The sequence below is a fragment of the Callorhinchus milii genome, unplaced genomic scaffold (genome assembly GCF_018977255.1).
Source record: "Callorhinchus milii isolate IMCB2004 unplaced genomic scaffold, IMCB_Cmil_1.0 Scaffold9, whole genome shotgun sequence".
Taxonomy (NCBI): Eukaryota; Metazoa; Chordata; class Chondrichthyes; order Chimaeriformes; family Callorhinchidae; genus Callorhinchus; species Callorhinchus milii.
This window is the reverse complement of record NW_024704750.1, coordinates 15,503,259-15,525,974: the sequence shown is the minus strand read 5'-3', so window position 1 is coordinate 15,525,974 and position 22,716 is coordinate 15,503,259. Positions and strand designations below refer to the sequence as shown.

At 37.9% G+C, this 22,716-nt stretch overlaps 1 protein-coding gene across 1 annotated transcript in view; it reads right to left on the bottom strand.

Annotated features, from left to right (window-relative positions):
* exoc5 (exocyst complex component 5) overlaps nucleotides 1–22,716 on the bottom strand; it is a 28,669-nt gene that overhangs the window by 5,738 nt on the left and 215 nt on the right. Inside the window, exons 2-16 of the mRNA XM_007893294.2 lie at nucleotides 20,202–20,296; nucleotides 18,149–18,296; nucleotides 15,085–15,279; nucleotides 13,125–13,189; nucleotides 10,795–10,823; nucleotides 9,965–10,074; nucleotides 9,483–9,527; nucleotides 9,148–9,288; nucleotides 8,509–8,600; nucleotides 5,963–6,172; nucleotides 3,821–3,968; nucleotides 2,806–2,914; nucleotides 1,989–2,109; nucleotides 1,111–1,197; nucleotides 94–202 (exon numbers count right to left, since the gene is read on the bottom strand). Coding sequence (XP_007891485.1) covers nucleotides 94–202; nucleotides 1,111–1,197; nucleotides 1,989–2,109; nucleotides 2,806–2,914; nucleotides 3,821–3,968; nucleotides 5,963–6,172; nucleotides 8,509–8,600; nucleotides 9,148–9,288; nucleotides 9,483–9,527; nucleotides 9,965–10,074; nucleotides 10,795–10,823; nucleotides 13,125–13,189; nucleotides 15,085–15,279; nucleotides 18,149–18,296; nucleotides 20,202–20,296 — 1,704 coding nt within the window. The remainder of the gene's footprint in view (nucleotides 1–93; nucleotides 203–1,110; nucleotides 1,198–1,988; nucleotides 2,110–2,805; nucleotides 2,915–3,820; nucleotides 3,969–5,962; nucleotides 6,173–8,508; nucleotides 8,601–9,147; nucleotides 9,289–9,482; nucleotides 9,528–9,964; nucleotides 10,075–10,794; nucleotides 10,824–13,124; nucleotides 13,190–15,084; nucleotides 15,280–18,148; nucleotides 18,297–20,201; nucleotides 20,297–22,716) is intronic.

Here is a 22,716-nt window from a genome sequence, read left to right as displayed (position 1 = left end):
GAGGGGGAAGGGAATAATAATGTATTCAAGAGTTTGCATAGAATAACATTCTACATACTTAAGAGTTAAAAAGGTTAATTTCACAATACCTACATTGGTATACTGAATTAGCACATTGTTTTCATCTTCCGGTTTAAAGTCGGTCTTTCTCTGTTCAGCACCAAGGATGTGCTTCATTTGCCCATTCATGCAGTTCAACGTCCTTCACAAATATAAGAACAAAAAAAAGTAGTACTTTTATTGTGGGATACAGTAACTGTTTTATTCTATGCTGGGATAAAACTAGATAATAAAAGTACAGTACATATATACAGCAAGTATATACAAATCAAATTATGCGTTAAAGGAGTAAATATTTGAATACATAAATTATTTTTCTAAAAACTTGAGTATCCAAGTGTACATCTGATCTACAGTTAAACAAATATAAAATATCATAATATAGTATCCTGCGTGTACTGAACTGTTGTACATTTACTATTGGGCACAAAGTCACTGTAGCTTTCCAAAGATTAAGACATGGACATTTTCAGTCCAATTAATCTAACAATTATTTGCAAAATGAAAATTGGCAGGGAAGACAACAACATGAAACTGATACAAATTAAACACTAGAAATCGTGTTCTCAGTTTTCAGATAACCTGGACATTTAACAAAATCTGGAACATTGATATCAGTTTATCATTTGCTTCACCCAAACAAATGCAAGTTCCACAATACTAATTAAATCCATTCGCACTACTAGAGTGATCTCCAGCTATGAAGTTTCCAAACCTTCCTTATATTAAACCATTTACAATAATGGCAAAAAAGTACATTCCAAACTCCCAATTACCAAAACTTGAGTCTCCCTATCAATTTGGATAAAAGGGTTTTTACTGTACAAAATAAATGAATTTATGGGAGGAAAAATATTTATTTTCCTTAAGGATTAAGGAGCTTAAAGATTACACTGTTTAGTGAAAGGCTGCGTGTACCAGATGTCCAATGGATGATTAACCGCACGATAATGAGATGCTGTAACAGTCTGATGAAACAAAATGAGGGGGTTTAATGATATCCCCCGAAATGAACATGTTGTGATGAATTTGTGATGAATTTGTATTTACCTGTCAATGCCTGTATCCAATTTAACTTCCATCTGTTCAATCACCTCTTTCTTCTTCTGCAGGCACTCAGTCAATTTTGGAGACGAGCTGCAGGTACATTTGTTAAGTCAAATGTTACTTTTAATGCCTATCCATAATAATCCTTGTAGTTGATATAGCATGTCGTTGACAGAATATAAAATATAGTGTATAATAATAATCCTTGCAGTTGATATAGCATCTTATCATGTCGTTGACAGAATATACTATATAGTGTATAATAATAATCCTTGCATTTGTATAGCGCTTTTTCACGTCTTCTAGACATCTCAAAGCGCTTCACAGAAGACTGTGAAGTGAATTGACTGTATATTTGTGGGCGAAAAGTAGCAGCCAATTGCGCACAGCAGTGTCCCACAAACAGTCGTGGATTGAAGTGACTAATTTTTTTTTTTTTTTGAAGGATTATTATCAGGCGTGTGGAATAAAGAAACTTGCCCAAGGTTTCGCCCTGCAGGAATTGAACCCAGGTCTCTCACTTATGAAGCGAGTGCTCTAACCACTGAGCTACAGGACTCCATGGACTGTATATTCAGTGGACTGTGTATTTTGTGGGTGAAACGTGGCAGCCAATTGCACACAGCAATATCTCACAAATGTGGATTGAGTGGCCAGAGATTTTTTTATATAAAAAGGAATTACTACCACTGCAAAGTAATCCACGAATCAACTGACACCTAGGTTCCTACTTACTGCTGCGTAAACAGAGGCGTGTAGAGTAACAAAGCTTGCCTAAGGTTTTGCCCTGCCGGGGAATCGAACCCAGGTCCTCTCAGATGCATGTATAATAACTACCATAAAACAATTCTGCTCCTTTAGCAAATGCAACATTCACTGACCTTATTAGTGGCATAAGATGATCATTGAACTGTTTGTCAAACAAATGAAAAATGGTATTTGCTTGTTGCACTACATCTAAAAAGTAAAGATTTGCATTCTTCGAGTCTGTAGACGGGATCGCTATAGAGAGAGAAAAAAAATCAACGTTTCAATCCCGATCTATCACTAATTCTTACCAGTACAATGAACTGAAAAAAAAAGTAATTTATTAATCCCAGAAAATGTGTAAAATCCACAGCTGGGTAAATACCCATCTAAAAGAATTACAGCAATAATAATCCTTAAATTTGATATAGTGTTTTTACATCAGGAGGACATCTCAAAATACTTCACAGGATATATTGTAAAGTGCAGTGACTGTATTTTATTCGGTTTAACATCTCATCTGAAGAACAATACCTCCGACAATCTATCACAACCCCAGCACAACACTGGAGTGTCAACCTAGACTTTACGAGTTCAAAATCCTTGCTTGGGGCTTCCCTCTCAGAGGCACATATCCAATTTAGTTTCCAACGGAGTCAAGCCAACATACAAGTGAACTGGTACGAGGAACAGGCATGACCCACTATTGGAAAGGGCTCTGATTAGGCCAAAACACAAACCCATCTTACTCGATCAAGCGCTGCTGTGGCTTTCCTACATTTCCTTTTAATTCCACATTTCCAGTATTCACTTTTATTAAGTCTTGCCTTAAATATGTTCCAGTTTCCAAATTCCCACAATACTGTGAAGAATAGCATTTTATTCTACTTTGATTGTACACCAACATTGCTCTAAGTATGTACACAATTAAATTTTACTCTGCAAAATTACCTGCAAGACCAATCTCCAGGGCATAGTCAATATGCTCAACACACAAGTATTCCACAAGAACTGTAAATATTCGGAATGCATTCTTTGGTAAATCAGAAGGATCTGACAGCTGTAAAACAATACAAAGAATGAATCTCTTATCAAAAAGGTATCGCTGGTATTTATATTTGTGCAGGGATAAGTGACAAAATAATACTGCCCAATTACACTGTTACTTGGTTGGAGTGTGTATTGAATCTGGATGCTCAAACACACGATTTACATCTTAGAGGTATCTAAGAGATTAAGTAGGATAGAGAAGGTAAACCAAGAATAACATTTTTAAAAACAGTGGAAGCCAGTTAAGCTGGACACATTGGGGATAGCCGTTTTGGCTGGCTTAAGAGGTGGCCAAGGGTAACCGAAATACCATTCCCACCCAGCTGAGAAGCTCTGACGCCCCTATACAAAAAATTGTAATAATATTCACTAACCATCGCTAACGAAAAATACAGTCAATTCACTTTACTGTATATTCTGTGAAGCGCTTTGAGACGTTTAGAAAGCGTGATAAGAAACTATACCAAATGCAAGGGTTTAGTATTATTATTGTCATTGAGACGCCTCAAAGCGCTTCACAGGCTAGACTGTAAAGTGGAGTGACTATTTTGTGGGCAAAACATGGCAGCCAGTTTGCACAAGCAGCCATGGGGTGAGTGAGCAATTTTATTTTGGAGGATCATTTGTCGGGACATCAGGAGAAACTCGCTTCTCTTGATGAGGTCAAATGGACTTCTTCATCAAAACCTCTCGTGGGTCATCGAGAAATTAAGCACACGTTTAAAGAGAAGGCGGATCCTGCACCAGCTGCAGTCATAGCGCTGCTGTGTGCAGTCCACCTTGTATCAGCAGACATTAAACACTTTGCATGAGGAAAGTCATGGCATACACCAACCGGAAGAGTTTAGTACCATGTAAACACAAAACAAAAGTAAAAAGCCAAAATTTACTTAAGCACTTTTAATAGCATTCTTACCCTGTGACATCTCTCAAAGGCCTGTCTCGTCTCCTGCAAAAGATTAACCACTACCTCCTGTGACAAGAAGGTCTCACCATGTGTCTCAATACTTGGCCCCAGGGGTAAATTTGTACGTTGGCGAATTCTCTCTTTTAAATCCTGAATCCTACAAAGTGAATAATCATAAATATAGAGGATTAGGCACACTGTTCATCATCACATTTATCAGGTATTCTCACAAGAGTCAGATGTAAAAAAAAAAATTAAAACCTCAAAAAAATCCCCACCCATTACATTTGTTGGTTAAAGTTGGGAAAAGACTTCAAAAGAAGTTCAAGCTTTCTAGTGGTCTAATGGGTCAAGTGACTGCCCGAAGCAGTACAAAACCATATCGAGAAGGTGACGGTGTCAAATCTTGCTAGGTTACAGAGAGGTGTGATTACTTCCCTTAACAACTTTTATTTACTATTTAACCCTTTATGGATCTTAGTATGCCATGACTTAACTACTGTTTCCTTAACCAAGGAAGCTCCATATTTTCCCACTCTTGGAAGAACATGATTTGATAATGGAATTCATCTACTGTCCAGTAACTGAAAAATAATAGTTGCATTTGGTATAGCGCTTTATCACGTCGGAAGGACATCTCAAAGCGCTTCACATGATTTACTGTAAAGTGAAGTGACTGTGTAATTGTAGGCAAATGCAATGTTTAAATAAGAAATTCAGTTGATAATTTAACCTTGGTTACCTATTCTTTCATACAAGGTATCTAAACTATGGAATGCTTAACCAAGATAAAAAGATTTTGCCCTATAGACCTGCAGCTTGACTAATCATTAATGACTGAAACTACAGGATGTATTCATAAAAATGATTTTCTTTAAAAAAGACTTGTTCACGTGGCTAATAAATGAATTTTTTTTTAAACAAAAACAATGAAAGTTTACCGTCATCAACTGCAAGTATTCAGGTGAACGAGGAAAGGAGAGGAAAAAGAGAAACAAAACAAAAATGTTGTCCCATCATTTCAGATTGACCCATCACCAATTGCTTTCAACAGATGAATTTGACCCAGCTTAACCTTCTTCTGAAATCCAGTGTTTCAGATATCACTCAGCTTCTGCTGCAGGCTTCACAAGTAGATTACACTTGATTTGTTAGCAACATAGCTTTGATGAGATTGTGTACTACATCTTACTTCAAAAACTAGATTACTCTGCATTCAATTATGGTAATACGGTTAGAAAGATTACTCAATGTAGGAAAAGAGGTTGTTTTCCACTTGTTGGTAAATTTCCTCTTGTGGCCTGAAAAATCCATTAAAAGCCCACAACACCTGATTTGGTGAATTTATCAACAATCATAAAATAACAAAACGATAACATTAGCATTTAAAATTAATTGTATCTGCAGAATAAGCAATCAGAAAATCTTTTCAATGATAGAATTACGTTTGAAATGCTATAACCCTATTGAAAATTTAAAAATTAGCATTTAACAATTCCTGTTTTGCTACATCTTTAAAAAACAAATCTCTAACGCTCAAGACATGTCGCAGCTATTTGTCGGCACAACTTTGAAGTTGTTTGTCAAACAGGAATCATCCAACTATGCAGGCGATTTGTGAAAAGAGCATAGCCCAACTTTGTGAGTTCTACGGATTACGAAGAGTACAGGATCACCTCATTACTGGCAAATAAAAATAATACTCCTTGCATTTGATATAGGATCTTACCGCGTCGTTACGACACCTCAAAGCATTTTATAGGATTTTACTGTGTGGCGACTGCTATTTGTAGGAAAACGTGACAGACAATTTGCGCATATCAATGTCCCACAAACAGCAATTAAGTGCATGACCAACTTTATCTGGAAAATTTTGGGACAAACTTTTCAAGTTTTGCCATGGAACTTTAATGTCCAGAGGAACAAGCAGACTGGACCTCGGTTCAACATCTCATTTGAAGAACAGTGCTTCTGATAAAGCAGCTCTCCCCCAGCACTGCATTGGAGTGTCAACCGAGAGGGCACATTCAAAGTCCGAACTTGAGGCTTGAGCCAACAACCTCCTGACTCAAAGGCGAAAGTGCTACCAAGTAAGCTAGGCTAAATGAAGAGAGCATTAGAGATTTTCTCTGTCCACCCATTTTCACTTACCCTCCAGTGCCATACGATCGCTTTTGATGATTTTTGGAATCATAATAACGGTGCAAAATCATACTACTTCTGCTTTTCAAATAGCTGATCTCAATTTCTATATAATTTTCCAGGTAAGAGACAAAAATGCCTTTGATCATCTTAGCCAGGAAGGTCTGTTTATCAGTGCCAAGGTCAAACTCTGCTATTTTGTTGGCTAAGCTTGTAGACCTGCAGGTCAAAAACAAAAATCAAAACATTGTTATTGCAAATAGAATCTCCTGTTCCTCCACTCCAAGTTATTCTCTCCCAAGGCTCATGGCAGTCAGTGCTATACCTACCTTCTGGTAGCAAGAGGGGAAGGTAACTAGTTCTAGACTTCTGTCAACCAACTACAGTAGTGAAAGTGAACCTCCTAACTTCCCCTTCTATGAAGTTGCTGACCTCCACTTAGACCAACAATAACAACAAAATTACATTTGTATAGCGCCTTTCACGTCGGGAGGATGTCCCAAGGCACCAGGCAGTCAGTGTTTCTGATCCGAGCTGGGGTTCGGGATCGGGGAGGGCAGAGGGCAGGGGGGGTGCAGGAGGGTGATCAAAGGCATGGTCGAAGAGAAGAGTCTTGAGACGGGTTTTGAAGGAGGCAAGGGAGGGGATGAGGCGGAGGGACTGCATGATGGAGTTCCAGAGGGTGGAGGTAGAGGGCTGAAGGCCCGCACGCCAAAGGTTTGCCGGGCAAGGCGGGAGACGTGAAGCAGGCCGGAACCCGCTGAGTGTAGGGTGCGAGCAGTGGGTTGGTTGCAAATTTATCACACGGAAAAAATCAATGCGAAAAACCTGCATCTTATCATGCATGTTAGCACACTGATGTGCTGTGTCAATAAGTTGCTCTGTATTTTCCAATGTTGGGAAGAAGCAATACTGAAAGTAAACATAGTCCACAAAATCACTATTCTCTACAAAGTACACATTGCATGCTAGTGGAATTGAAGAGGTAAATAATTTACATAGAAAACCAGTTTATTTTGTACCAATTATTCTGATCAAGGGGAATAATAAAGCACTATTTGCATGTTACATAATGGTATATCAACTATACAGAGAAACAGAGAAAAAAATCAGAGCACTTGTGGATCAATGCCAAAACATAAAAGTATCACAATATAACAATTGGTTAATGCATTCTCATGTGTTCAAATAGAATTAAAATGGGAATAGCTGTTATTATCATAGATGTTGAACTCTGATGGTTTATTCTGGCTCTGCAATCTCAGTGGATATGTTAGTCATGTGGGAAAACTGGATCTGAATTACTCATTTCCAAAATGTAGCATAGGCGGGTATAATAGTTATCGCAATGCTTACATCTGGAATACACCATCACCTTTTGTGTCAGGAGAACTTCTCCAAGCACTTTGCAGGATATACTGTAAAGTGTAGTTGTCACTGAATGTTCTGCAGGCAAACACTGCAGCCCATTTGCGCAGAGCGATGTCCCACAAACAGCCATGCAGTGAATGACCAATTTAATTTTGGGGGATTGGTGGCCAGGACAACAGGAGAAACAGTGTTGTCTTGTCAAATACAACCATGTTTTTTTCAAACATCCACCTGAACAGACAGACAGGCTTGGTTTAACGTCTGATCGAAGGGAGGCACTTCGAACAATGAAGCACACTCCCAGAATTGCATTGGAAGGTCATCTTAGACAATGTGATTCAAAGTTCTGACATGGGACTTCAAACCAAACTTTCTGATACAGAGGAAAGTGCTATCAACCAAGCCAGGCTGACACACATGCCAGCACAAGGTTATGCTGCTATACTAAGACAGTACACTAGTTGTATGAGGCAAGAAACAAGCTAGAGTCTGAATCTGCAAACTTACACCAATCACAACTCACTATGTGGAGTCTGGATCCCAGTTTCAACTTTCAAATTTCCTCCACCTCATCTCTCGATTTCAGTTTCCTTTTGTTGAATTTACCTTTTGAAGATTTTAAAGTATTTTCCCTTATTTTCCACCATATTCCACACCTGCCTATCACTGCTCTGTGTTCAGTTGATAGCACCTCATTTCTTCACAGGCTTAGGTGGGGTTTTGCACTGATCACTGGTCAATTATGAGCATCTTTCCTTTAACCTTTCAGATAATTTCCCTAAACCTTTCTCTAATCCGCTTAATCCCCTTCTTTTGTTTCCTTTCTTTTCATGTTACGTGCTTTGGATTCTGTCAGCACTTTTCACTCCAGTAACATTCTCCTTTGAATCACATGAAAGATAGCCAAAGTCAAGTTTTTTTTAAAAAAAGTAAATTTAGCGTTTTATCAATCTGTGCTGATCAACGTAACAATATTTCACAGAGCCCCACAATTTAAATATTTCTCAAACAGCCCAATATGGAAGGTCAGTGATCAAAGAGAATGAGGATCTGGTTACAAGTTTTAAGTACATTGTTTTAGGAAAATAATTTTTATCAATTAATTTTAATCACTATACTAACACTGAATAATAAGTATGAGAGGATTTTTTTTAAATAATCAAGAAACAGTGTGAAGATCTCACCTTGTATATAGATCATAAAGACTTTTTAAGTATTGTTCTGTATCAGACCTATCAGTCCTTTTACATTCTTCTAATTGATCTTTGACAAAACTCTGAAAGACATGAAAAGGATAGTTACTCAAGAATCAGTCAGTCGTTTCCCAACATAATACTAGCTATGAATTGCACACTGGCAGCAACCAGCACATTTAAGTCTCTAGTAAAACCACAGATTGACTTCCAAAATGTATGAGCCATGCCAACGTTTGAGACTTGAATTAAGAACTTGATAAATGAGTTAGTTTAAATAAAGCAACTCACAATTGCAATCTGTCAGATCACAGGAAGTAAATGGCAAATTGGGACAACCAATGTTTAACAGTGGATAGCATAAGACAGTAATTATGATGGCAAGCTTTCAGGGAAGCTCAAGTGATTCATTTATGACAACAGAACTCAGATACATTTACTGCTTAAAGGGGTGAGCTATCGCTTATTCTTTATGGAGCAGTGTAGGTTTTTCAATAACTTTAGGTGAGAAACAATGAATATGTAATGGTGTTAAAGCACAGGCAAGGCAGCATGCTTTTGGTGTGCATTTTTGAAGATAAAGTGACTTTAATGGCTGAAAGTGTAGAGCTGTGCACCGGGATTAGTTACCTGAAGTTTAATCTCAAAAATGTTCTGTATAAGTTTGGCCATCACATTCTCCGGGCTGCTGAAAACTTCCCGGACTTCTTTGTTTACTCGTTGGCATAATATAGCTGCATCTTCAAACAAATCATTCCTCAAATACACACCCTGGAACAAAAATATCTTATCAGATATTTTTTTAATTAAATAGGCTAAAATAAAGACAGGAAAACTGGTATGAATGGAGGATCGAAATAAAAGGTGTGATACCAAACATTAGAAGTTTACTTTGGCGTTAGATAACTTTAAAACAAAGGGCCGTGGCAAAAACATGCAAAAGATGGATAAAAAGGACGCATTACCTCCTGGCACTGTTTTATGTACACGTCTACACAGTGAGAGTATCCCTGGTAACAGGAAAACACAACATATTTCATACAAGTTTCACTTTGAAAATTATACTTGAAAAAGTTTAATGACTACTCTGGAAATCAAAAATGCTCCACAACTACAATTCCTTGGTTTTATAGGCAAACAATTGTGCTCAGAGGACAACTTACATAACTTTATATGAAGAATGGAGAAGCTGTACAAAGCCCTGATGTCTACTAAAATATAAAGCCAGACATCAATCAAGGTTGTAAGTTATTGTAACAAGTCTAGAATATTCTTACCCTGACCAAATAAAAGGAATCTTTAGGATTTATTTTACATATAACATTATGAAAATATTTAATTACTTCCAACTTTCAGTAGTGCAGATTAATGTTAGGACAACATATTTGCCTTAGTGAGCAAAGTTTCCTGGATTACTTAGTGCAAAAAGAGTGTGAACAGTTCATACCTTAAAATGAAGTAAAACTGCTGCAACTTCACGCATCCTGGAAATTTCACTTCTCCTCTGTGCATTAGTAAACTCCTGAATCAATTGGCATTCCAAGTCATGATATTTACCTACAAAGATAATGGGAGCTGTTTTGTATGTAGCCACACTCTATTGTTCTTTAATACTCAGTTTAAATAGTGTATCATCTGCAATGCTCTCTTGCAGAATACACAGTATATACAGTAAAACTTCGAGAAGCACTTTGAGGTGATGCAACTGTAATAGGCCCAACTATAAAATTCTCAGTTGATTCAGTCAAATACTTAAGCCAACATTTCTATAGCATCATGCAACAGCTAAACCATTTATGATTTCTTTCATTTTGCAGTAGAACATTTTGTCAAATTATTCAGAGACAGTGATCATTAACCAGTTAACAATGAGTTTCATAGAAAAGGCAAGATCGCACAGTGTCTTCCCCAGTTCCCTGACAAAGAGTGAACAGAATAGCTGTTCCCAAATTAGAAAATGCTACTCTGTAACTTGCTATTATTAGACATCAGAATGACAAGTCCTTTTCTTCCTTATCCAGGGAAAAGCACCTGACCTCAAATCATTTTCATTACCAGGACTTTACTGGCAACACCAAGAACTCAGATTGCCAAGCAAGTATTGTTAAAGGCCTAGGGACGTCCTCCCGATGTGAAAGGCGTGATATAAATTTAAATTTGTATTGCTCTCCCGTGTCTCAGGAGCCATTAGGCCACGAGACTGACCCAAATCACGTATAAGCACATCCCAGTGAGTTTTGCTCATTCCAGTAAGGCAAAAAAAAGTAAAATACTCACTTGCAATTTTAGACTTCACTTCAGCAAATCTACAAGGATAAAAAGTTGGTCATTAATTTAAAAATCATCTCTTATTGTAGCTAAGAATTAAGGAATTAAGGGTAACAGATTTCAAAAGTGAATTGACAATTGCACAATTTCTTGAGGGAAAGAGTGTTACGGTTTTAATATTAGGTAACCATGTTCTGGCCACTACCAACCAAAGGGACCCACAACATACTTTCCTGAACCAAAAATCTATGCAAAGATTTTAAAATGTAAAAATAATCCACAGAACCTGTTGCGAAATGTTCAATTTCGAAATCAAATTCCCAATACAATATTGAAATAAGGGGATATAAAATGTGTCCTACAGGGAAGCACATCAAGTTATTTAAAAGTTTAGATGACATTTCTCAGCAGTCCAGCTTTCTTACTAGCAGGCTTATGATTAGCAACATTTAAAACGCTGCTCATTAACAGAAAGTGAGGAAAATATCAAGTAGGGTCTCTGAAGTCTAACTCAATTATGTAGAAGGTGATCTCCATGTCTAAAAGGTGTTCTAGAAAAACTAACATGACAAAAATATCAAATCTCAGACACGTAGTCAACTTTAAAGGCTGTTTTTCTCTTAAAATTCCTACTGAAAGGAATGTTTTTCTACATTTATCTCCAGGAATGTTAATGCTGCTCAGCGTTTTACATTTCCTGCCCTTTTTTTGGTGACAATTTTCCACCCCCTCCTCTCCCGAGGGCACTGAATCTTGCTGGGTATAGTTTGACAGGTGTCACCCTCCCTCCAGGACCTCACCCAAATTCTTCACTAATGAGCCTCGCCAGTGAGGGCCGGAAGTTAAACCAAAGAAAGCATCATCACTGAACCCAATCCTTTCCTCATCCAATGTCAATACACACGCTTTCCAGCAATGATCGCTGGATAGTGATAGGAGTAGGAATTCAGGCACATTTTTCCCTTCTCTATTCCAGGAGTACTGAAGCCAACTGGAATACTCCCAGTTGGTCAAGATTAGCTAACTCAACCTAAACTTTCTAACAGCAGAAAACAAGTAGGTTACACTTCACCTCATGCCCCAGGTGACGATTACAGCTTTCATGATCATCTGCACGTCCAGTTTGCCTCAAGCTACGCCTACAGCATAATAACTGGTATAATTCTACCACCACAAATGGCCCAACCTTGAAGTCCGTGCTGACGTGTTGGAACTAGCTATTATCACAACCACACAGGGTTTCCTCTAATTTTGTGTCTGGTTCTTTCAAGATTTTCTTTTAATCTCATCAAACACTTGTCACTTAATACAGTAGCACTTGTTTTCTCTGACTCCATTTTAATTCCCTCTAATTCCCACGTACTCATCTTTAAATCACATTCTGTATCACTTTTTGCAATTAGTCCTAACTGCAACAATAAGACTACCAGATCCCAGAAGCATAGTGCATGAGTTTATGGATAGACCACAAGAGGATTGATCTCAAGTAGAACGGATCCAGGAGATCATTGTTACCTCAGATGCAGATCTCCTTGGTCTGCGACCCATTTCAGATGTAAACAATGTTTTAAGAAAAATAGAGAATAAGCCACCGTACATCACACTTTAATTTATAATATTAAACTTACATTAAATTTTTGCTACAATTCAAAATTTTTAACTTTTCAGAGTGAAGGAAACACACTCCACGGCTTTGTGTGGGACACTGCTCTGCACAAACTGGCTGTCACATTTCACCCACAAAATACACAGTCAATCCACTTCACAGTATATTCTGTGAAGCGCTTTGAGATGTCACAACAATGTGATAAGATCCTATATCAAATGCTAGATTGTTATAATAAGAGTGTGTACTGGAGCTTTTGAAAAAAGATTCTGAGTATAGGTTGGCATAAAGTAGTGGAGAAACCAGTGGATGTAAGAAAGCAAATGCAGAGAAGAACGCTTTGAGTGAGAAGCAGTAGAAGTTCACAAATTAAGAGCTTTGAGGCAACAGAAGTCAAATACATTTATAGATCCATAATATCCTTAGTCAACACATTTAAAAACAAAGCTCTTATAGTCTAGTTGCTTCAGCGTCAGAGGGATTGATTCTTAGTATATCACTCTACTGAGCTTTGAAAGTCCTCAGAATGGAATAGGGAAAACAGATAGAAATCGATCAGCTCCTACTGTCACATTTGATGTTGAACGTTAATGTGGGAAAATAAATTATATTTGCTGATTTAGTAAAATAAATAACCTAAAGTTATTTAACATGCAATGATGAATCACTCTCATTTCATTAAATTGCCAGCATCAAAATGCATCATGATATTCTTATTTGCAGAGTGCCCTACCTGTCAAAGGGTAATTCTTGAGCAATCAGGTGTAGTTTCTGAATGATATCAGCTGCTTCCTTAATCTGCAGGGAAAAATGTAATTACTGTATTAACTGAATCTGAAAATGCCACTCTCTTCTGTATTTTACACAAACATTTCAATGGAAAATTAAACAGTATCAACATAACTGGGGCAAAGGCTCACACCATCAGAACCAGTACTTTGCGTGTTTCAAGTTGAAATAAGTTGGTAAAGTGTGCCGGGAGTGTGACTGTCAACAGCAATCCCTGAAGAACAACAGCAAGCATTTATATAGCTCCCCTCACTCAGAGCACTAAAATGAGACAAAGCTGCATGAGAGTGATGCATTTTTATTCACCATTGGGTTTCCATCCCTCCCGTCAACAAAGAGTTTACCACGAGGAAGTAAATGGCAGGTTCTAACACTCAAGAGCACAGCATGTCAATACAATAAGTCTTGTGCCTTCAGACCATTTTTAAATGTCATTCTAGCTCAGTGATCTATGTTACGCAAGATTTATCTGCAACGTAATATATACATTTAAAATTGAGTCATTAAAATGTTAGTCAGCTCTCCTTTCTTTGCAAGGTTTTTTTTGAGGCCTGCAATCTGAAAATAATTCTTGATTTCAAACTATAACTCAGAAGTTTCTATAACAGTTGAGAAGCTTCTACAAGCAGTTATTATTTACAACACAAAAAAAAGCATTTTAGAAATATAATCAGCATCTTTTACTACCCAACCTATTAAGCTGGAAAATTAAAAAATGCCACTGTCAGGACAACACATATACGAAAACCAAAGATTATTGAGTGCTTTGAACCTGCAAAGTAATGGAATTGTTGCAGTACATATGTTTTGCTCCATTAATATTTCCAGATTTAAGAACAAAGTCCGGACAACGTAATGCCCAATAACTGATGCTTGACCTTTTCCTATAACCCAGAAGATTTACTTTGGAATACAGCAAAAAATGTGTGCCAGAGAAATGGATGAAAGATGGCCAACAAAACCCAGTTAAAAGCTCTTATTTCAGGACAGGCTCAACTGCTTCAGCGATGTTATCAGATTTACATCAATGTAAACAGAAATTAAAAATGGAAATTCAGTTTGCTATTAACTGATATAATGGCTTACGTTTTGACTGAAGTACTACTTTTCAGTATTTAGAGTGCCTTTATTACTCTGTAGGTTACTGGAAAAAAAAACATTCCATCTATTCTCAACCTCATTTAAAATTAATTGAGCACTCTGCTATTGGACACTGGAATTATGCCAAAAGTGATAAAAAGGCAAAGAATTTTAATGCAGTAATAAGCCTAAGAAACCTTAAAGCAAACTTTGTGACACCCAGAAGTAATGTCAAGTTGACTGCTTCAGTTATTAAACTGACAGACACTGAGCAATTACTGTTTACAGACAGAATCAGATTTGATGTGGGCTCTGGGATGAAGATGCTAACACAATGTAATGTGAAAATCTCAGAAATACTGAAGTGCCACGTGCTTTTGTCAAGAGGAACAAAAATAGCTACCAGAAATAGTGACTCACATTGACTTTGCTCAATTATTTTTTTTATTAAAATTCTTCAGTCTTATAATAGAACTCAATTAAAAATGTAATGGGGGGGAATCTCACTTATTTATCCGTGTGAATATGATTAAGCTAAAGAGCTAAAATGTCACTCGGCTTCATTAGCAAAATTGTAAAATAAAATGGAAAAAAAATTACTAAGCTCACCACTTTCTGAATTTCTGTACACAAACGTTTTATCAGCACTCTGCAGGTTACCACTTTTAATTTACATTTCTGAACAATGAAATTGTTGGACTCTTTGAAAAGTTTAGATGCTCAGTGGTTTGAAGTCTGACCGTGGTAAGTCGCGGTAGCAGCTTGTAATTAGGGCAGCCCTGCTTACTGCTTTGAGCCACTTTTATCCCGCTGACAGCGCTTACCTTTTCTGGATTTGTAAAAACATCAGACTTCAGCTCTCCATCCAGAAACTCATTAAAGTATTTCATCAGTTTCTGTGCCTCCACAGCCCGTTGCCGTGGTGTATTTACCCCCTCCAGCTGGTCTCCAAGGTGACAGACCTTCGTTGCTACATAGCTGATATGTTCATCCAGCTCCTGGAAATGTTGAAAAGCAACCTACAAGCAAAGAAAAGTACTATAATTAACTAACATTATCATTGCAGTCCTCGCATTTGGTATAGCACCTTATCGCGTTGAAACATCTCAAGGCAGTTCAGACTTTTACTCTAAAGCCAATTTGTGCACAGTAATATCTCACAAACAACCCAAAATTAAATGACTTGCTTTAAACTCAGAAATTGTTGGCCACAAATTTTTAATGTTCCCTCAACAGGCAGACCTAACATCGATTTAATGTCTCATTCTAAAGACTGATAAAGTTAATAGTCTATCTAACAGTACTATTGTAGTACTTCATCCAAATATTTTATTCCTTTAAGGAGACTGCAAGATCCCTAGATACCACCATCACCAATAACAGCAACCTGCATTTAAATAGCGACCTTCACACAGGACAGCGTCTGCAGAGCGCTTAAAGTGAACAAGTGAAACTGGCTAAAGAAGTCCCAACCATAACCCTGAGGTCCATTGCAGCACTACTACCGCTGCACTGGAATGGCTGAGATTAGCTAAATAGCCCAGACCACCATTCATACCTGCAACCTTCCAGTCTATCACCTGATGCCTAGACCATCAGGAGAGCTTTTTTTGTTTTAAAAGTCAATATAATAATACTTACATTTTATGTTGTGCCTTTCATGTCACAAGATCTCAAAGGACTTCACATGACATATTGTAAAGTGTAGTGACTATGTACCTTGAAGATGAATTAGTTCACAGTAAAAATAAAGATTGTCCCTTTAATTCTAACCAAAAAAGCTCCTAAATTCGTTGAATATCACTTTACATATCTATGAAATTCAAACCCCTTAATGGATGCATTCTTTTTTTTAAAAAAAATAGGGATTGATGTGAGGATCCAGAATGAAAGGGAGACATGTTCCAGATCAGAAACAAGAAAAACTAGATAGATTCCATCAAGTAATGAACAAGACAGTTCAGACATTTTAGTGGCTATTAACAAAAGAACAATTTCTCTATGGATTATCATGCTCTATTAACTACCAGCACTGCCTTGTTAGTCATTTCTGGTACCATCCTATCTTTAGGCCACCTACTATACAAAACATCTTAATAGTGCCTGTGAGCAAGAACAACAACAAATGACATTTGTCCAAAGCTATGGAACTCCATCCCTTAATCCCTTTGCCTTGCCCCCTTTTTCCACAATTTCAGGTTGTGCCTGAAGACTTTCCCATTCGACCGTGCCTATGGTCACCTTCACCCTCCCTAGTTTGGCAGTGGGGGGAGGGGGGGGGGGAGGGAGGAGACGAGTGCGAGAATTGACTGGGAGTATTGGAATGTGGATGAGGGAGGAAAGGTTTGCCCCCAGGGTCTGGGGTCAGCGAGCCTTGCGGCGATAATGGGGGATGGGGCATCAGGACAGCCAAATGCAAATATCACGATGAGCCCGACAGGATTCCCAGGCTGGAGCAGAGGGAGCCTGTCAGTCGGTCAAATGGGGATAGGCGGTGAGGAGGAAGGACGGAGCGGGAGTGATGAAGGGTTGAGGACAGGTATGGGGGCATTTTGTGGAATAGCAGCTTGGGTCGGGGGCAGCAGCCAAAACTCGCACTTGAGACTGTAGACAGAGTGATCAGCCCACAGGCACGGAGATAGCGGGGGCAAGAGGAGACAGCGCAGAGGGGGAAAGACGGGAGAGCAACACAGTAAGAATGGTGCATTTACTATGCTCATCTTCCCTGCTTCTTTAGACTACAACAACACAAACAACACCAACTTTCATTTAAATAGCTAGCTGTAATCAAGAAATCAAAGTCGTCTCTTTTTCAAATCATTTCCTGCTGCCGTTATCTTTTGGATTTTTCTTTTCTTTTAAAACTGTAATGTCTTTATTACATTAATTTCACAGATTTCTTCAACTCTACTGTCAGAAACTGTTCTCATTAAGGGCTACTGCTGTGCAAATGCTATCGGGGCTGTAACTTACATCTGCAATGAAGTTAGATATCACACAGACTGAAACTGTGGTAATAATAATAATCCTTACAATTGATATATCATGTCTTCGAGACATCTCAAAGAGCTTCACAGAATATACTGTAAAGTGAATTGACTGTATATTTTGTGGGCGAAATCGCAGCAGCCAATTACACACAGCAGGGTCCCATAAACATTCGTGGATTGAGTGACCAATTTATTATTATTATATTTTTTGAAGGAATTATTACCCCCAGAAAAGCGGTCCTCCAATCGACTAATAACTGAGTTCCTATTTACTGCTAGGTAAGCAGAGGCGTGTGTAGTAAGGAAACTTGCCCAATGTTTTGCCCTGAAGGAATCGAACCCAGGTCTCTCGCTTGCAAGGCGAGTGCTCTAACCACTGAGCTACAGGACTCCAAAGGAAGAAATGACTTGTGGCCAGGATGTACTGTACATAATAAATTACTGCAAAAGGAAAAGCAGTTACAATCGAATCTATTTACAAACAGCTTCAGTGCACTTGAAATAAAAATAACAGCAAGGGATTAAAAACAGGAAGAACAGAACTGGTTGATTCAAGATTGAGAATATTGTAGTTACATAATGAAACCTTCCTACATTCCAAAATTGACATACAAACACTGAAAGTGGCAAGTATGACTTTAACTTGAAGTATACTTGTACTAGTTTCATTGACACATAAGACTGATTCATTGCAAAAGCTGTTTATGGAACACTGCGTAGTGTGCTCGTTCGTCCACAAAACAGACCACAGCATATTTATAGTATATTCCATAAAGTACTATGGGCCAGCCTTCCAATGCGAAATATGCTATACAAAATATAAACATTACAGTTCACTTCTTAAAAAGTCAATTTTTGTATAAGTTGAACTAAACCCACTCAAAGATGTTTCACTGACCTGGTTGCTCTTCTGCAACTCCTGCACCTTCCGAGCAAACTCCTTGGCTTCCTTCTGGCACTGTTGCTCCAATTTCTCCACTCTTCTCTGAATGCGTTCATCCAGCATCTTCAGCTCTTCAATGTGGCTGACAAACTCCTCTAAAAGTCTGATGCACAAGAATACCTTCATCCAATATACTGTAAATACTTTCAAATACTAGTAATAGAATCTAAACATCTTTATAAATATATGCAACCAACATTTAAAAAAATCAGTGAATGTTATCAAAGGCTAAATCTAATATGCAATTATCCCTAATCACTCACTTAGAATATACACACCTCTCTCCTGTTCTCCCCGCCCCCACACCATAACTTAATTCAGCACAACGTTTGACAGATAATAATAATAATCCTTGCATTTGATATAGCGCTTTTCACGTCTTCTAGACGTCTCAAAAGCGCTTCACAGAATAAACTGTAAAGTGAATTGACTATATTTGTGGGCAAAATACTGAATGACTCTCAGTGAAATGCAATACTCCAATTCAGTTTACATGAATGAACATATCATTGACTGTAATTCAGTCAAGAGTATTGTAAAGCAAGTTTTATATTTCTAATTGCCTTGATAGCAGTTGGGCAACTAATGCAATTTGCATTCCATTGAATATGATCTCACCATATTAATTCCAGTTGAGGGACACAATTCAGTCATATAATAACTAAGAAAACAAACAACACAATACCAATACATGGTATCAAGTTTAAAGATTTTGTAGCAAGGCCCAGTTAACAGTATAGGAGTTCATCCTATAATCGGCAAGCACATACTTGTAACTTGTAAGCCTTATTGTTCATCTACTAATCTGTATTTGAGAATACATTTTATGTGCACATCCTTTTTGCGGTGAGAATTTATCAGAACAGCATTACAGAAGACAAGTTATCCAGTATTATTATAATACTGTAGTATTATTATTAATGGGTGGATCATCCTATACTAAATCCATCCTCTGGCCTAGATTACAATTTAAGGGACTTCAATAATGAAGTTACTATGAATATAAAGAGGAAACTGGAAATTTACAGCAGGATATCAGCATCTAAGAGATGAACAGTCACCCACAAACATTTACCTAAATGTACCTTTCAGATGATCAACCTGCTACACATTTTCAGGTTTTATTTTGGGTTCCCAGGATTTGCAGCTTCTAAATCTTGGAAAGTTCCAATAAAGCAATTTAATTCAACACTTTTTGCTATGCAGTTTATTCTCCTCGATATGAATTTGAGTAGACCAGGAACGAATGGAGAAAATGTTGATTTATGAACTTCAGTTGAGTATCAATTGGTTGACAATTGGGATGAAAAAAAACTTTTAAACTTCAACAGTACTATATATTTGCCTTTTTGATCTTGTAATAGTTACCCCTTGCTTGTTAATAGTACACAACAAAATGCTATTCTCACTTCAGAAGTCTAGCATTATGCTGTGTCATTTCATGTGTCATTCATAATGTTGTTAAAATTAGCACAGCAAATGTGCTAATGCCTGAAATCATGTTACTGTCATCTTTAGTTTAGAGTCAACGTCTAATGCAAAGTGGTTTGAATTTAATTCGCGTCCTTAGGGGAGTGGTAGCTTTTTAGAGTAAAGATCATAACTACAATTTCTGTGAGTTATTTTTTAAGTATTTCTTCAAATCTTATCAAATCACTTTGTTAAATCAGTTACCCAATAATTCTGTAAATTACTCACACTGTATAGGAATGAATACATTTATGAATAGTTAAATTCTTTGACGGATGCATAAAAGAATAAGGGTCTCCTTTTACATACAGGATTTAGCTTACCAGTCTTTTCTAAAATGTCCTTACAGTGCAGGGTGACAGAATATCAACAAACAATGACAGGTCACTTCATATTCCTCATTAGGAACAAGAAGTTTAAGCTAAATCACATACCAATCTGCATTTAACTATGAAACTATACCACTCCTGAGTTGCACATATCCTGTAAATGCTTAAGCCATGGCTTAAAGGAATTTATTCACGTTTACAATCAGCACCTTGTTGGATCAAATGCTTCTGCTCCTCCTTTCGAACCTCCACCCGGTGTTCTCCATGCCAGCCGCTCAATGTACTCATCAACATCAAAAGGTTCCTGACAACAGATTTTTGAAAATAAAAGTAACATTAGCCTCTCGATATGCAAGTCTGAAACGACTATTGTATTTACAGTCCAAAGCAATGTCACAGCTAATAAAGATAGTTTAATAAAACAAAAAACCTCAGTGGTGTAGTTCATTTGGCACCTGGAAAGGACCACTTAGCAAATACATATGCATACAGACTAACCACATATTCTTAAAGTAATTGAATGAGAAACTCAATATAAATTAAAATGAACATAATTTGCACGGAAATGGTTCTAAAATGCCGAATGCACCTGGCTTGAGGCAGTAGACTAGTTGTATTTTACATAGAAAGTAGCTCACATTTTACATTAAGTCAATATTCAATGTACAAATGATCAAACCACAATCTGAATACCTCAATTAGCACTTCATTATATAGGCAAGCATGGAAAATGGAAAAACTTGTTCTACATTTACCCATCTGAGTGTAGCAAATTACAGCTGCAATGATTTTTTAAATACTTGCATTTGATATTGCGCCTTACCACATCTTTGAGATGTCTCAACACTTCATAGAATATACTGTAAAGTGAATTGACTGTATATTTTGTGGGCAAAACGCAGGAGCCTACTGCACACAGCAGTGTCCCACAAACAAATTATGGATTGAGTGACCAATTTTTTTAAAGAAATTATTATCCTCGGAAAAGCGATCCGCCAATCGACTAACAACCGGGTTCCTACTTACTGATTGGCAAACAGGCATGTGGAGTAAGGAAACTTGCCCAATGTTTTGCCCTGCCAGGAATCAAACCCAGGTCTATCGCTTGCGAGGTGAGTGCTCTAACCAATGAGCTACAGGACTCCGCATTAAACATGGTCTATTTCTGGATCAGGAAATAGAGCTCTGCCCAGTGTTTGACAAGCATAAAGGCTTATGAATTTTCAATTCCAGCTATTGAGAACATTTGTCAGGTTCTGCAGTATTGCCATATCATATATCCTACATCCAAACACATAGGCCTAGGTTGATTGAAGTTAAGGTATTAGGAACATGACACAGGTAATCTCCATGCTTGTCCAACTATAATCATACTTCTTTTTAGTACATTAGGAGCCAAGTGAAAAGAATCCTAAATACCTCCCCAAATGTCGATCCACTCAGTACCTTTGATGAGTCAGGCAGGCTGATCAACAGCACACTGCATTACTATAAACGTAACTACATCAGGTATCAAATAATAATAATAATCCTTGCATTTGATATAGCGCTTTTCACGTCTTCTAGACGTCCCAAAGCGCTTCACAGAATATACTGCAAAGTGAATCACCAAGTCTAGACAATTGGCGATATTTGAATGCACTCACTGTTAACCTGCCAATCCATCCGTAGAGTACCACTGTAATGGTGTTTGAATACGTCATTCAAAGTACAAGTCTGGAATCTTTTTCAGCTCTCCATATCTTATAACTGCTTTTAAATAACCCAGTGGGTTTTATTCTACAAAAATGAATGAAATAGTAGAAAATACCAGTTGATGTGGCATTACAACAGAGTGTACCCACATTTTGATGATATGTAAGACTGGGACGTCCTCCAGACGTGAAAAGCGCTATATCAAATGCAAGGATTATTATTATTATTACTTTTGTTACAGTGGTGAAATGGCATAATTTAAGGTGCCTGGAAAAGTGAGAGGAGGAAACTGCAATCTTGCAGAAAGCAGTCAGGCCTAACCATAGGTGAAATAGTCATTTCAGATGATGGCTTTTATTAAACGCCAGCAATTTTAAATTGCAAAAATTGGAAATGGTTTATCTCTACTCAGTGCTAACCAACAACCGAAAAGCTTATTATTTTGCCAGTGCTTAAGAAAAAAAAGTAATGCATCAAAAGGATGCTGATTTCTGATCAGTCCCCACGAGAGTCAGGAGTGTATTAGCTCATGAACACTTAAATAACCCAGTGCTGTAGAACAATAGCTTTGAAAGGCACTTGCAAAGTTGTGTTGTCAGTGGTACAGGAAAAGTGCCAGCACCACCCTTGCCTTCGGGGCTCGCCTGACAACTGAACCACAGTTAACAGGGACAGGACGTTTGTGTCGATTTATCTGAGAAGTGGGATCAAATCCCACCGCAAATGCGCGTCTGGAACTGCGATGGAGACAGCGGGGCTGCAGTCTGAGGCACAACTGAAAAATACAACTCGCCGCAGCCCAAAGTGAACAACAGTTTGAGCCTTCATCGTCTCTCTTGTCCACCGTCAGTCCTCGGCTTATTCAGCACAACGCCTGGGAACAGTCAGCCATTTTTTCGCCCAATGCTGTGCAGCGCACGGAAGGAAGTCCGCCTTGAAGCAGACGCCAGGGTGTGTTTTTTTCCCCCCACCCCCAAAAAAAATAATAAACCCAGTAGCTTCATAATAGAGGAGAAGCCGAGCGAGAGG